The following is an 11,791-nucleotide window of genomic DNA, read 5'->3' as shown; positions in this document are numbered from 1 at the left end:
ACCCCTGCCTGGGTGTGGCATCTGCTTCTCCTGCTCCTCCCTCCTGCTCAGCCACAGGCATATCTGCTCTGATGAGAGGCCCTTTCCCTGCACTGAGCGCGCTGAAAGCTCCAAAAGAAAGTATACCCTGAAAGCCGGCCAGTGAAGCCATCAGGCAAATATGGAGAGGCCACGGGCACCTGGGGGGCCCAGTAGGTTAAGCATCTCTTGATTTCAGCTCAGGTCATGATCTCGGGGTTGTGAGGTTGAACCCCATGTAGGACTCCATGCTGCGGGTGGAGCCTGCTTAGATTCTCCCTCTCCCTCTGCCCCTCACAGACAGCCCCCCCCAAATCTCACGCTGAGCGCTGTCTCTCTCTTTAAAGATTTTATTTTATTTATTTTTTAGATTTTATTTATTCATGAGAGGCACACAGAGAGAGGCAGAGAAACAGGCAGAGGGAGAAGCAGGCTCCCCATGGGAAGCCCGATGTGGGACTTGATCCCAGGACCTTGGAATCACGCCCTGAGCCAAAAGGCAGACGCTCAACCTGCTAAGCCACCCAGGCATTCTGAGCTCTGTCTCTCTTTAAAAACAAACAAACAAACAAACAAACAAAACCAAAACACAGAGAGGTCAAAATGTGGGAGACCTGTGCCCCACCCTCCTCCTTTGGGGATCAGGACCCTTCAGTTCATGTCCACTATTAGATAAATTCCAGAAATGTGGGTGCTGTGAAGGAGCTTATAACGGAAGATATCCCTTCTCGGCAAGTGTTAGCCACACAGAGCGAGTAGAGGCAGAAGAAAGAGGGGTAGGGGTGAGATGTACAAAGTGAAAAGATCTGTAGGTGCCTTGACGTCCTCCCTCAGAGAACAGTATATAGAGGTAATCAGAAATGTACCAGTGAGTTACCTCACCCAGGAACACACAGGCTAGAATTGGACTATGTGAATCTGTTGGGAAAAGGGAAGATTCCGTAGTGCCTGGGTGGCTGAGTCGGTTAAATTTCTGCCTTCAGCTCAGGTCATGATCCCAGGATCCTGGGATTGAGCCCTGCATTGGGCTCCCTGCTCAGCGAGGAGTCTGCCTCTCCCTCTCCATCTGCCCTTCCCCCAATTCATGCTCTCTCGCTCTCTGTCTCTCAAATAAATAAAATCTTGAAAAGGGAAGGTAAGATTCCTTCATTATTCATGACATAACTTTCTCCGAGGACTACTGTTTGCTGGAGTGTGGGTTTATGGTGCAATGACATTTGAGGCAAAGGTTAGGTTATAGTTAGTCTATAAGGTGAAGTCCATGGTGTACAAAAATCAAAGGTTGGACTGCCAGGTACTTCCCTCTCAGTGAGCATGAAACAAGGAGAAATTAATCTCAAAGACTTGCACCCTGTTTAGAGCTGCCAGTGGAATGCAGAAGACACTCTAGGTTCAAATCTCATCTCTGCCTTTACTAACAAGTTTTGGGCAAGCTGTTCCACTGTTTGATAATTGTCCTCATAAGGACTCTGAAAGGTGAATTTCTTATTTAAGTTTTTTTTTTTTTACATTTTTAAAACTTAAATTCAATTTGCCAACATTTAGTATAACACCCAGTGCTCATCCCATCAAGTGCCCTCCTCAGTGCCTGTCACCCAGTCACCCCATCCCCCCACCTACCTCCTCTTCCGCATCCTTTTGTATGTTTTCCAGAGTTAGGAGTCTCTCATGGTTTGTCTCCCTCTCTAATTTTTCCCCATTCAGCTCCCCTCCTTTCCCTTATAGTCCCTTTCACTATCTCTTATATTCCAGGTATGAGTGAAACCATATGATGACTGTCCTTCTCTGACTTATTTCACTCAGCATAATACCCTCCACTCCCATCAGTGTCAAAGCAAATGGTGAAAATTCATCTTTTCTAATGGCTGATATTCCATTGTGTGTATATATATACATATATACATATATATACATATATACATATATATATGTACACACCACATCTTCTTTATCCATTCATCTGTTAAAGTACATCGTGGCTACTTTTTAAAAAAATATTTTATTTATTTATTAATGAGAGACACACACACGGAGAGGCAGAGACGTAGGCAAAGGGAGAAGCAGGCTCCTTGCAGGATGTGGGGACTTGATCAATGTGGGACTTGATCCCAGGACTCCAAATTCACACCCTGGATTGAAGGCAGACACTCAACCACTGAGCCACCCAGGCATCCCAACCTTTTTTCTTTTTTTAAGTAATCTCTACACCCAACATGGACTCAAACTCACAACCCTGAGATCAAGAGTCACAGGCTAGGGACACCTGGATGGCTCAGTGGTTGAGCGTCTGTCTTCGGCTCAGGGTGTGATCCCAGAGTTCTGCACCCTGTTTAAAGATTCCATATCTGGCTCCCTGAGGGGAGCCCGCTTCTCCCTCTGCCTATGTCTTTGCCTCTCTCTGGGTCTTGCATGAATAAATAAATAAAATCTTAAAAAAAAAAAAAAGTCACAGGCTACTATGACTGAGTCAGCTGGGCACTCCTGGAAGGTGAGTTTCAATTGAGATCATCTATATCAATGTGCCTACATGGTGGCACTTAGTTGGTACTTTTTTGGCCCTCACCACCATTTTCCTTTACCCAAAACAAGGTGTCCTTGGTCCTTATGTGGCTTCTTGGTGTGCAGACTCCATGGATCTTCTCCATTCTTCTCTACAGGGGAAATAAAAAGGCGGAGCCCTGCTTGTCTTTGTACCCAATGTGGATCCAGGAATTTATACAGAAAGGAGCAAGAACCTCTGTTGGTTTTTTTTGTTTTTGTTTTTTTTGTTTTTTTTGTTTTATTTATTTATGATAGTCACACAGAGAGAGAGAGAGAGGCAGAGACATAGGCAGAGGGAGAAGCAGGCTCCATGCACCGGGAGCCTGATGTGGGATTCGATCCTGGATCTCCAGGATCGCGCCCTGGGCCAAAGGCAGGCGCCAAACCGCTGCGCCACCCAGGGATCCCGAACCTCTGTTGTTACATTAAGTTCTGGGTGCTTCTCCCTCCAAAATGTTTCCCTATGGTTAAGAGCATCTGACTCTGCCTGATTCCTAGATCCTGCCTTCGTAGCTCCCACCAAGACAAAAATAAGCTAGGCCAAATGGGACCTTTCCAACCCAGGGCTAACGGGCTATATGTGGGAAGAGGGCTCAGCACCTTTTCATCTCAGTATTTAATCATCCTTCCTATCCTTCCTATTCGGTATCAGCATCATTGACAGCACATCATTACCATTTAGGCAAAATTCCCACAGATGCCTTTCCATTGTTTGAACACTTTCTTCCAAATGAAATGGTTTGCTATCCATTGGACTTTGTATTCCCTTAGCAGCCCAAGTTTACCTTCTTATTTCTTTAAACTGAACTATGTATAGGCAGAAAGCATAGGCACAAAGCTATCAGCCCTGCAAACTACCAGAGTATTTTTCCAAAAACATTATCAGAAAGCAATTCACTCCTCTAAACTGATTTGGAACTCCCCAGTGTGCAGGATAAAGCCATCTAATACCTGGTGCCAGCCTATCCTTTCGATCCTTCAGTTTTACCCTAATGGTATTTTGTACTGCATCAGAAAGTGGACTCATTCCCTCCACACTCAGAACTTTCCTGAATTCCTTGTTTTGTACCAGAGATCTTTATGGCCCTGGAATTCAGCTGTTTATTCAATGGGTGTACATTGAGCACCACTGCCCTCCCTAAATCCTACCCATTCATAGACCAAACTCATTTTTCACCTGATGCATCAATCTGGAACGTCAGAGGGACCCTGTCTTATTCATTTGGCAATCTTGACATTCCACCTGCATCCCCAGTAGTTTGTTCAATCAACAGTCACTATGCTTGGAACAGAGAACTCAACCTGTTTACTGCAGGTTTTCCCCCCTTACTTCCGCTGTTCAAAGTCATCTTCCTGGGCAGCCCAGGTGGCTCAGTGGTTTAGCGCCGCCTTCAGTCCAGGTCATGATCCTGGAGACCTGGGATCGAGTCCCATATCGGGCTTCCTGCATGAAGCCTGCTTCTCCCTCTCTCTGGCTGTGTCTCTGCCTCTCTCTCTCTCTCTGTGTGTGTCTCTCATAAATAAATAAATAAAATCTTGAAAAAAAAAGTCATCTTCCTTGGAACCCCTTACTACCTATGTTATCCTACGAATTCCTGACACATTGTGTTTACTCATTGCAGGCTTTGGGGGTAGGTGTTTTGCTAAGAGTAGGTACTTAAAAAAGGTTGATTAGGGATGTCTGGGTGGCTCAGAGGTTGAGCCTCTGCTTTTGGCTAGGTGTAATCCCGGAATCCTGGGATTGAGTTCTGCATAGGGCTTCCTGCTTGGAGTTTGCTTCTCCCTCTGCCTATGTCTCTGCCTCTCTCTTTGTGTGTCTCTCATGAATAAATAAAATCTTTTTTTTTTATTAAAAAATTGATTAATGGGCTGGAGAGATAGCTGAAATGTTGTAGCAAATGGCATATTCTCTGATCCCCAGATCCTTGGGAAACCCTGCACAGCCACAGAGAAGTGGGGACCGATGGAGTGAGGGCTGACTGGTTCCATCAGCAATTTTCCTATGCCTTTCACATAGATGCTTGCAGCACTGTTACTACTTTTAAATGCATGTGCCTCACTCAACTATTAACTCCATTCAGAGCATGGTGCACGACTCATTTCCAAAATGCCCAGCACCACGCTTTGTACATTGGACAAATGTCACGTAAAAATAAACTATGGAGAAATGTGCAGAAGATAGAACCTGAGAAAAGGCCAGGAGGTCAGATCATTGACAAGCGAATTCTGATAGTGCGGGGGAAGGGAGCCGACTTCAGCGGTTTTAATAAAGGGCCGGTCAGCCTCGGGTTTAAATCTTTGTTTCTTCTCCTTACAAGCAGAATCCCTTTGAGATTTTTCCTATCAGTAGAAACGGAGGATAACCATCACGAACTTTACACAACGGTAGCAAAGAAAAAAAAAAAAAAAGATGAAATGTGTCATAGGGGAACGGTGCCTGCGTGCAGGAAACGCCAACGTTCTTTCCCCTCCCGAAAGGGCACCAGGAAGTTGTCCAATTCGGAGAAAGCCACCAGGGTACTCTCAGCCCCAAGTTGGCCGGGGTGGCTCCGTCACTCAAATCCTTCCCTTCCTCAGGGAGGCAGCGGCTGCCAGAGAACAGGGCCGGTCACTTAGCCGCCTAGCCGCCTCGCCGCCGCCCGCCTGCGATCTGGCTGCAGGGCCCCGGCGCCCAGGCTCGGCTTCCTGCCCTTAAGCTTCGGTTGGCTTCGTTCAAACAGGCCGCTTTCGCCACCATCCAATCAGAACGCCCGATCTTCGGCCGCCGCCCAATGGGCGCGTGTAATGGGGGAAAAAAGGGCGTGAAGCCCAATCGCAGCGCCATCACACTTGAGGGCAAAGAGGTTAGGAAGCCGGCATGGCGCTCCGGTCAATAAAATCGATAGCTGGAAGCCGCCTGTGTTCCAGGCTAAGGCGGTGCGGTAGCAGCGCCGCCATCTTCCCCGAAGGCATCTTCCGGTGCCTTTCACCCAAGTTCGGGCAGGAGTTTCCTGAATAACAGCGAAAGGTTTCCGTTAGCCCCGCAAGGCGGCCGATTCCTATTCCCTCCGGGCCTCCCCAGGCACGCTCAGCCCCGGCCCGGCTGGGGATCCCAAATCCCGGGGTCCGCCAGGGGTCCAGGCCGGGACGGGGAAGGCCGTGGCGCTGGCTTCTGGGGTCCAATGGCGCCACCTTCGGCTCCACTGTCCGCGCGGGGACAAGGAGAGGCCGCACCCGGCCGGAGAAGGGGAAGGAGGCCGAGGGCGGTGAAGTTCGCGGACGTGGCCGTGTACTTCTCCCCGGAGGAGTGGGGCTGCCTGCGGCCCGCGCAGAGGGCCCTGTACCGGGACGTGATGCGGGAGACCTACGGCCACCTGGGCGCGCTCGGTGAGGCCCGGCCCCGTTCGCGTCCGCGAGGCCCGAAGGGATGGAGGAGGTTAGGAGCGGGCGGGGGGTAAGGGCAGGGCGGCAGGGAGACCAGAGTGTCCAGGGACCTGGCCTGCGACCAGGTTGTGTCAGGGGAGGAGGACAGGAGATGACACCGGGTAGATCTTTACCGAGCGTTATCTAGGAGCTGGAAGTCTGACTGGTTCTCCTCGCCCAGGGTGCGCAGGCCCCAAACCAGCCCTCATCTCCTGGTTGGAACGAAATACCGATGATTGGGAACCGGCTGCCCTGGATCCGCAGGAGTGCCCAAGACGGGTAACAGTCCAAAGAAGTGAGTGTAAAATGCCTGCAAAGGGCCTGCAACCTCTAACGACTTAGTCTAGAGTGTTGGTGGCCTGGGGAGCCTGTGGCCCATGCTGTAATGCTTGATTTTCTGTGTTCATTTTCACACCTTAGGATCTTGTCTCTCTGATGGTGTTGGGTGGGTCCACCATACAGTGATTTACATGTCAGTTTGCAAACCAAGGGCCTGCAGTTCTCTGTTGTGTGAATGAATTGGTGAGCTTTTAGAAGGAGCTACCCTCTGGCCTCCTTCCCAGGATCCCTGTCCTCCAGTCTGCTCTGAACTGGGCTCTGACTGAGACACCTGGTACCTGTCTGGGTGTTCTGGATTTGGGTTGAAGGGATCTCATGGGGAACAGCTGCCTGGGGTGCAGGGTCCTCTTTTTGCCCTTTTGGCAGGGCAACCCCTAATCGGTGCAGGAATCTGCTCTCAGGATCAAGCAAGGCTCTGATTAATGCCATTAAGGTGGACCGGTCCCAGATTCACCCATAGGGGTGGATATAACTGCTTGGGCTGCTGTTTGTGTGCTGGATTCTCTGAGACCAGGGCTGTCTTTCCAAGATTCAGATCTGTCCATGATACTTCCTTGCTTAAAACTTTTCCGTTTTTGCCATGGCAGGTTGTCATGTGGCTGTCAGTTATAGCGCAGTCACTTGAGGAACTCAGTAAAAAAAAAAAAAAAAAAGATTCCTGGACCCAGAACTATTAATTTACTCTGATGGATATCTAGGACCTTGTATTTCTTTTGTTAACAGCCCCAGTTGATTGGCATGCATGTTTACGTTTGAGAAGCACTGGAGTTTAAGGTCCTCAACAGCAGTGGTTGAGAGTGTGGTCCTCAGACCAGCAGCAGCATCACTCAGGAAAGAATCAGAAATACAAAATCTTGGGCTCCATGCCAGACCTGCTGAAGCCAAACTTGTTTCAATAAGCTACCCAAATAATTCTCATCACAATAAAATTTGAGAACCATTGGCCTAGAGGGCCTTATGACCTAGTCACTGCCATCTCACACCTCATGCTTCTACTTCCTGCCTTACACTTAACCTCTTCAAAAATTTGTAATTTCTTAAATTTGCATAACCTCCAAGAAACTCTTCCTGACTTCTCCAGATAGAGCTGGGGACTACTGGAATATCCTCCCTATTTCTTTAGTAGTATGTCACAGCTTGTTGTCCTTGGCACTAACACTCCTTGAAGAGGGGCTGAGCCTGTTTGTCTTCTCACCTGTAACAGTGTCAGGGGCAAGGATAGGGGAGTAGTATTTGTTAAATTAATCTCTCCCTGTGTTTCTATAGAAACCAGAACCAGAAAGAAGAATGGAGAGAAGGAAGTATTCCCGCCTAAGGAGGCACCCCGAAAAGGGAAGAGAGGGCGGCGGCCCAGCAAACCCCGGCTGATCCCCAGGCAGACATCTGGGGGCCCCATCTGCCCTGATTGTGGTTGTACCTTCCCTGATCATCTGGCCCTGGAGAGCCACAAGTGTGCCCAGAATCTGAAAAAGCCTTATCCTTGCCCAGACTGTGGGCGCCGCTTTTCCTATCCCTCCCTGCTGGTCAGTCACCGGCGGGCACACTCTGGTGAGTGTCCCTACGTGTGTGACCAGTGTGGCAAACGTTTCTCCCAACGCAAGAACCTCTCGCAGCACCAGGTTATCCACACAGGGGAGAAGCCCTACCACTGCCCCGACTGTGGCCGCTGCTTCCGTAGAAGCCGCTCCTTGGCCAATCACCGGACCACGCATACAGGTGAAAAGCCCCACCAGTGCCCCAGCTGCGGGCGGCGCTTTGCCTATCCTTCCCTGCTAGCCATCCACCAACGCACACACACGGGAGAGAAGCCCTACACCTGCCTGGAATGCAACCGCCGCTTTCGGCAGCGCACCGCCCTCGTCATCCATCAGCGTATCCACACAGGCGAGAAGCCCTACCCGTGTCCAGACTGCGAGCGGCGTTTCTCTTCATCCTCTCGCCTGGTCAGCCACCGGCGGGTGCACTCCGGGGAGCGCCCCTATGCTTGCGAGCACTGTGAGGCCCGCTTTTCCCAGCGCAGCACGTTGCTCCAGCACCAGCTCTTGCACACAGGAGAGAAGCCCTACCCCTGCCCGGACTGCGGCCGCGCCTTCCGGCGGAGCGGCTCCCTAGCCATCCACCGCAGCACGCACACGGAGGAGAAGCTACACGCCTGCGAGGACTGTGGCCGCCGCTTCGCCTACCCCTCGCTCCTGGCTAGTCACCGGCGCGTGCACTCAGGCGAGCGGCCTTATGCCTGCGACCTGTGTGCCAAGCGCTTTGCCCAGTGGAGCCACCTGGCTCAGCACCAGCTCCTGCACACAGGGGAGAAGCCCTTCCCCTGCCTGGAGTGCGGCCGGTGCTTCCGCCAGAGGTGGTCTCTGGCAGTCCACAAGTGTAGCCCCAGGGCCCCGAACTGTAGCTCTAGATCTGCTCTAGGGGGCGCCAGCCAGAAGGGCAGTGCGCTTTAGTAGGGGAAGGACCCAAGAGGTTCATTTGATTTCATGGAGGGGCCCAGAGAAGGGAAGCAGAAGCCCCAGGTCAGGCAAGGCAGAGTCCGAACAGAAAATCCAGGTGTCCTGCTACAGAGCCCTGAACTGTAGTCTCTTCCACCACGCTGGCTGCCTTACCGTAAGTGTCTAGAACAGACAGTCCCATTAGGAGAGGTGACATCATGTGGTGGTTTTCCAAGCTACCCTATCCTGAAAGTATTTCTGTGTGTTGATATCAGCGCTGACAGTTCTCCCTGCTATTTTCCAAGCTGTTTGCTTTTCTAGTTTGTGTATACAGGGATTACCTGTCCCCTTGCATACAGTCAGGAGAATCCCATTCATGGGGGGGCGGGAGGGGGTAGTTTGCCCTGCTCTGCCCCTTCCTCCATACCAGGTTTAAACAGACCTGGTTTAGCCCTCTTTTTACAACACTCCTGCCAAGTTGTTTTACCCTTGCTTTAAAACCTCCCTTGACAGGGAGCTCACTACCTCACAAGGCAGGTCATTTCATTGTGGGATAGCTCTGATCTTTAATAGAAGGCTGTTGAAGTACCACATTCTCCTTCCCAATAAGCCTGGCCCAGAATATGTAATACTCCATCTACATGACAGCATTTCAGATAATTTAAATTACATCTGCTTTGCCCATGTTTTCAGGTTAAACAGCATTATTTGGTCAATCATTCCTTAAAGACAGAGTTTCCATTCCCACATGTGCTCTCTCCAAACAGGTGTTGGTTTTTCAATGTCCCTTTTAAAGGGTCAGGCTAAAATATGCCATCAGCACAGTGTACACTGTACACCTCCTTGGTCTCTACCTGTTTTAACAGCTGTAGATTGCACTGAATCTGGGGGTGGTGACACTGGACCAGGGCTTCATTGCAGACACATAAATAGGTTTTTTTTTTTTTTAAACCACATACTGTGAAGACAAGTCTTCTGCTCCCCATGTTTGGGAAATTGATTCAAGTTGGGTCTGGGACATAGGCAAAATAAGCTTTGGGAGAAGACTGATTTTAAGGAAAAGCAGGGGAGCCATGACCTAGCAGCAAGAGGTAAAACAGGGACCAGCTTGTGCTTCATCCAGTGGATGTGGATTAGTTCCAGGCAGCCAGTGGCTAGAAAATCCTTGAGAACTGGGTCTCACTCCTCCCTGATTCTCATCAGAATAAGGAAACCTCAGCACAGGACTTTCCATGAGTCCTCAACAGTTTTCATAAAATGAGATGAGGCCATTCAAGGGAGGTAGAAAGTTGAGTAATTGAACACAGAGCAGGAAGAGTCTATAGTCCCCAAATTGTGTTCATGCCTGCCTTCCTCACATAAGCTCCCCAAAGCAGCAGCAGCAATGTGTCTTAATCTTTGCTCTGCCTCCCTGGCACCCATCAGAGTAGATGCTCAGTAAAGCTTTACCACATTAAATGAACAAGGCCTACCACTTTGCCTTGGGTAGCTGCACCAAATTGGGATTTCCCAACATGACTTCTCTGCTATTCCAACAGCTGGAGTGGGTCATGTTCCTACCCCTGTTGCTTGTTCCTTCAGCTCTCCTAATCTCAGCCCCAAAGTGGGGGAGCTGCTGGAGGACACAGTGTCTGTAATTACCTCTGTTCTGGTATTTAGCAAGTTGCATTGTAACTGTTTCTCCTCAGATGAATGGATGAGCTACCCTAAGACGGGTCATACCAGATTGGGTCTCATTAAAATACCAATAAATGATGTTCCTTGTGGAATTACTGTTTATAAAATATAAGTCTAGGTCCTTGACTGGGTAGAAATTTTTACAGTTCTGATGCAGACCTGCCCTAACAGCTATTCAAATGTCTGCCTAGCTCTATATTAGAACAGGCTATTCTATGTTTACCACCAGGCTGACCCAACTCTCTTTACCTAGGAATTCTGTTGACTTCCTTTGGGCCCAGATTCTAACTCCTAAGACTTGGAGGCCCTGGTGGCCAAGTTCCAGTGTGTGTGTGGTCAGTAGAGGGCCAAGATGAGTGACAGCTTCCTAGGTCCCCTAAAGTATTTCAGTCCCAGTGTCATTCCATGCCCAGCTGTGACCTGGCCCTGTTTTCCTTGGGAGATCCCAGTATCCTTCCAATTAGTTCCCCCTTCTGTTTCAGGTAGTTTGAGTTTCTGTTACTTGCAACCCAAAGAATGAACAATCCACAGTCATGATATGGATTTATCTCCCATGAGCTGTAGAGGAGGAAATAGCAGTGCTGCTGAGAGGTGCCAGAGCCAGCACCACGCCTTTCCTCATCTTCAACCTCAGTGAGCCTTCAGTATGTCTTCCCTGTATCCTTAACCAGTGAATACCTTCTCTTTAAGAAACCGAAGGTTTCAAATAGGAGCTCTTAATATCTCACTCTCCACTGACTCCACATTTACAAGTATTTAATTATAGCGTTCACCAACATAGTTGTGCTTGATTTTATCTCCTGCCCTCTAGGGGACTTTGCTACATCTTTCTCTCCTCTTAGTTTTATGGTTTCAGAGTCCCTCTCTTGTCTGGAATACACACCTGCCAGTCTAAAATCTCTTTTTTTAAGATTTTATTTTTCAGTAATCCCTACACCCAACATGGGACTTGAATTCACAACCCAAGATCAAGAGTCGCATGTTCTACCAACTGAACAGCCAGGCGCCTCTCAGCTAAATTTCTTGAAACAGTAGCCTATATTCACTGTATTCTTTGGCCTATTGCAATAGTATCATAGCCACTTTGTTGAGCATTTATGATGGGGCACATACTGTGTTAAGCACTTTATATGCATTCCAATGTAATGTGTATGAGAACCCCATAAAGTAGATGTGAGGAGATGCTCCTCCATGTGTCTCTCGTGTTGCTCCACATCTTGCAGAGTATGCCAAAAATGCAAGGCCATGCCTTCAACAAATTCTCAGACGAGCCAATACCAGATCTAGAGCCTCCTAAACGAAGAGAGGTTGAGCCCCCTGATGAAGGACTATATTACACTGGCAAAAACACAGGATATATCTTCCTTCTAGCCTTTCTC

General features: G+C 49.1%; 1 protein-coding gene and 1 long non-coding RNA gene across 2 annotated transcripts in view; one reads left to right on the top strand and one right to left on the bottom strand.

Moving 5' to 3' along the window:
• Positions 1–4,386: 4,386 nt before the first annotated feature.
• LOC140638714 (uncharacterized) overlaps positions 4,387–11,791 on the bottom strand; it is a 27,637-nt gene continuing 20,232 nt past the window's right edge. The window contains exon 4 of the long non-coding RNA XR_012035706.1: positions 4,387–5,549. This is a non-coding gene — a long non-coding RNA (uncharacterized lncRNA). The remainder of the gene's footprint in view (positions 5,550–11,791) is intronic.
• ZNF689 (zinc finger protein 689) lies at positions 5,064–10,490 on the top strand. Its single transcript, XM_072836503.1, has 3 exons — positions 5,064–5,925; positions 6,143–6,256; positions 7,567–10,490. The coding sequence occupies exons 1-3, from the start codon at positions 5,721–5,723 to the stop codon at positions 8,748–8,750; spliced, it is 1,503 nt and encodes a 500-aa protein (XP_072692604.1). The 5' UTR covers positions 5,064–5,720; the 3' UTR covers positions 8,751–10,490.

This window comes from Canis lupus, chromosome 8, assembly GCF_048164855.1.
Source record: "Canis lupus baileyi chromosome 8, mCanLup2.hap1, whole genome shotgun sequence".
NCBI classification, from domain to species: domain Eukaryota; kingdom Metazoa; phylum Chordata; class Mammalia; order Carnivora; family Canidae; genus Canis; species Canis lupus.
This window is presented reverse-complemented; position numbering and strand designations above follow the sequence as displayed.

What these genes read in the sequence shown, in the direction of transcription:
- ZNF689 (XM_072836503.1), top strand. Translation starts at nt 5,721, where the DNA reads ATGGCGCCACCTTCGGCTCCACTGTCCGCGCGGGGACAAGGAGAGGCC. An exon ending in CGGCCACCTGGGCGCGCTCG is followed by an intron (nt 5,926 to 6,142) that starts GTGAGGCCCGGC and finishes CTCCTCGCCCAG; the next exon opens with GGTGCGCAGGCCCCAAACCA. An exon ending in ACGGGTAACAGTCCAAAGAA is followed by an intron (nt 6,257 to 7,566) that starts GTGAGTGTAAAA and finishes GTGTTTCTATAG; the next exon opens with AAACCAGAACCAGAAAGAAG.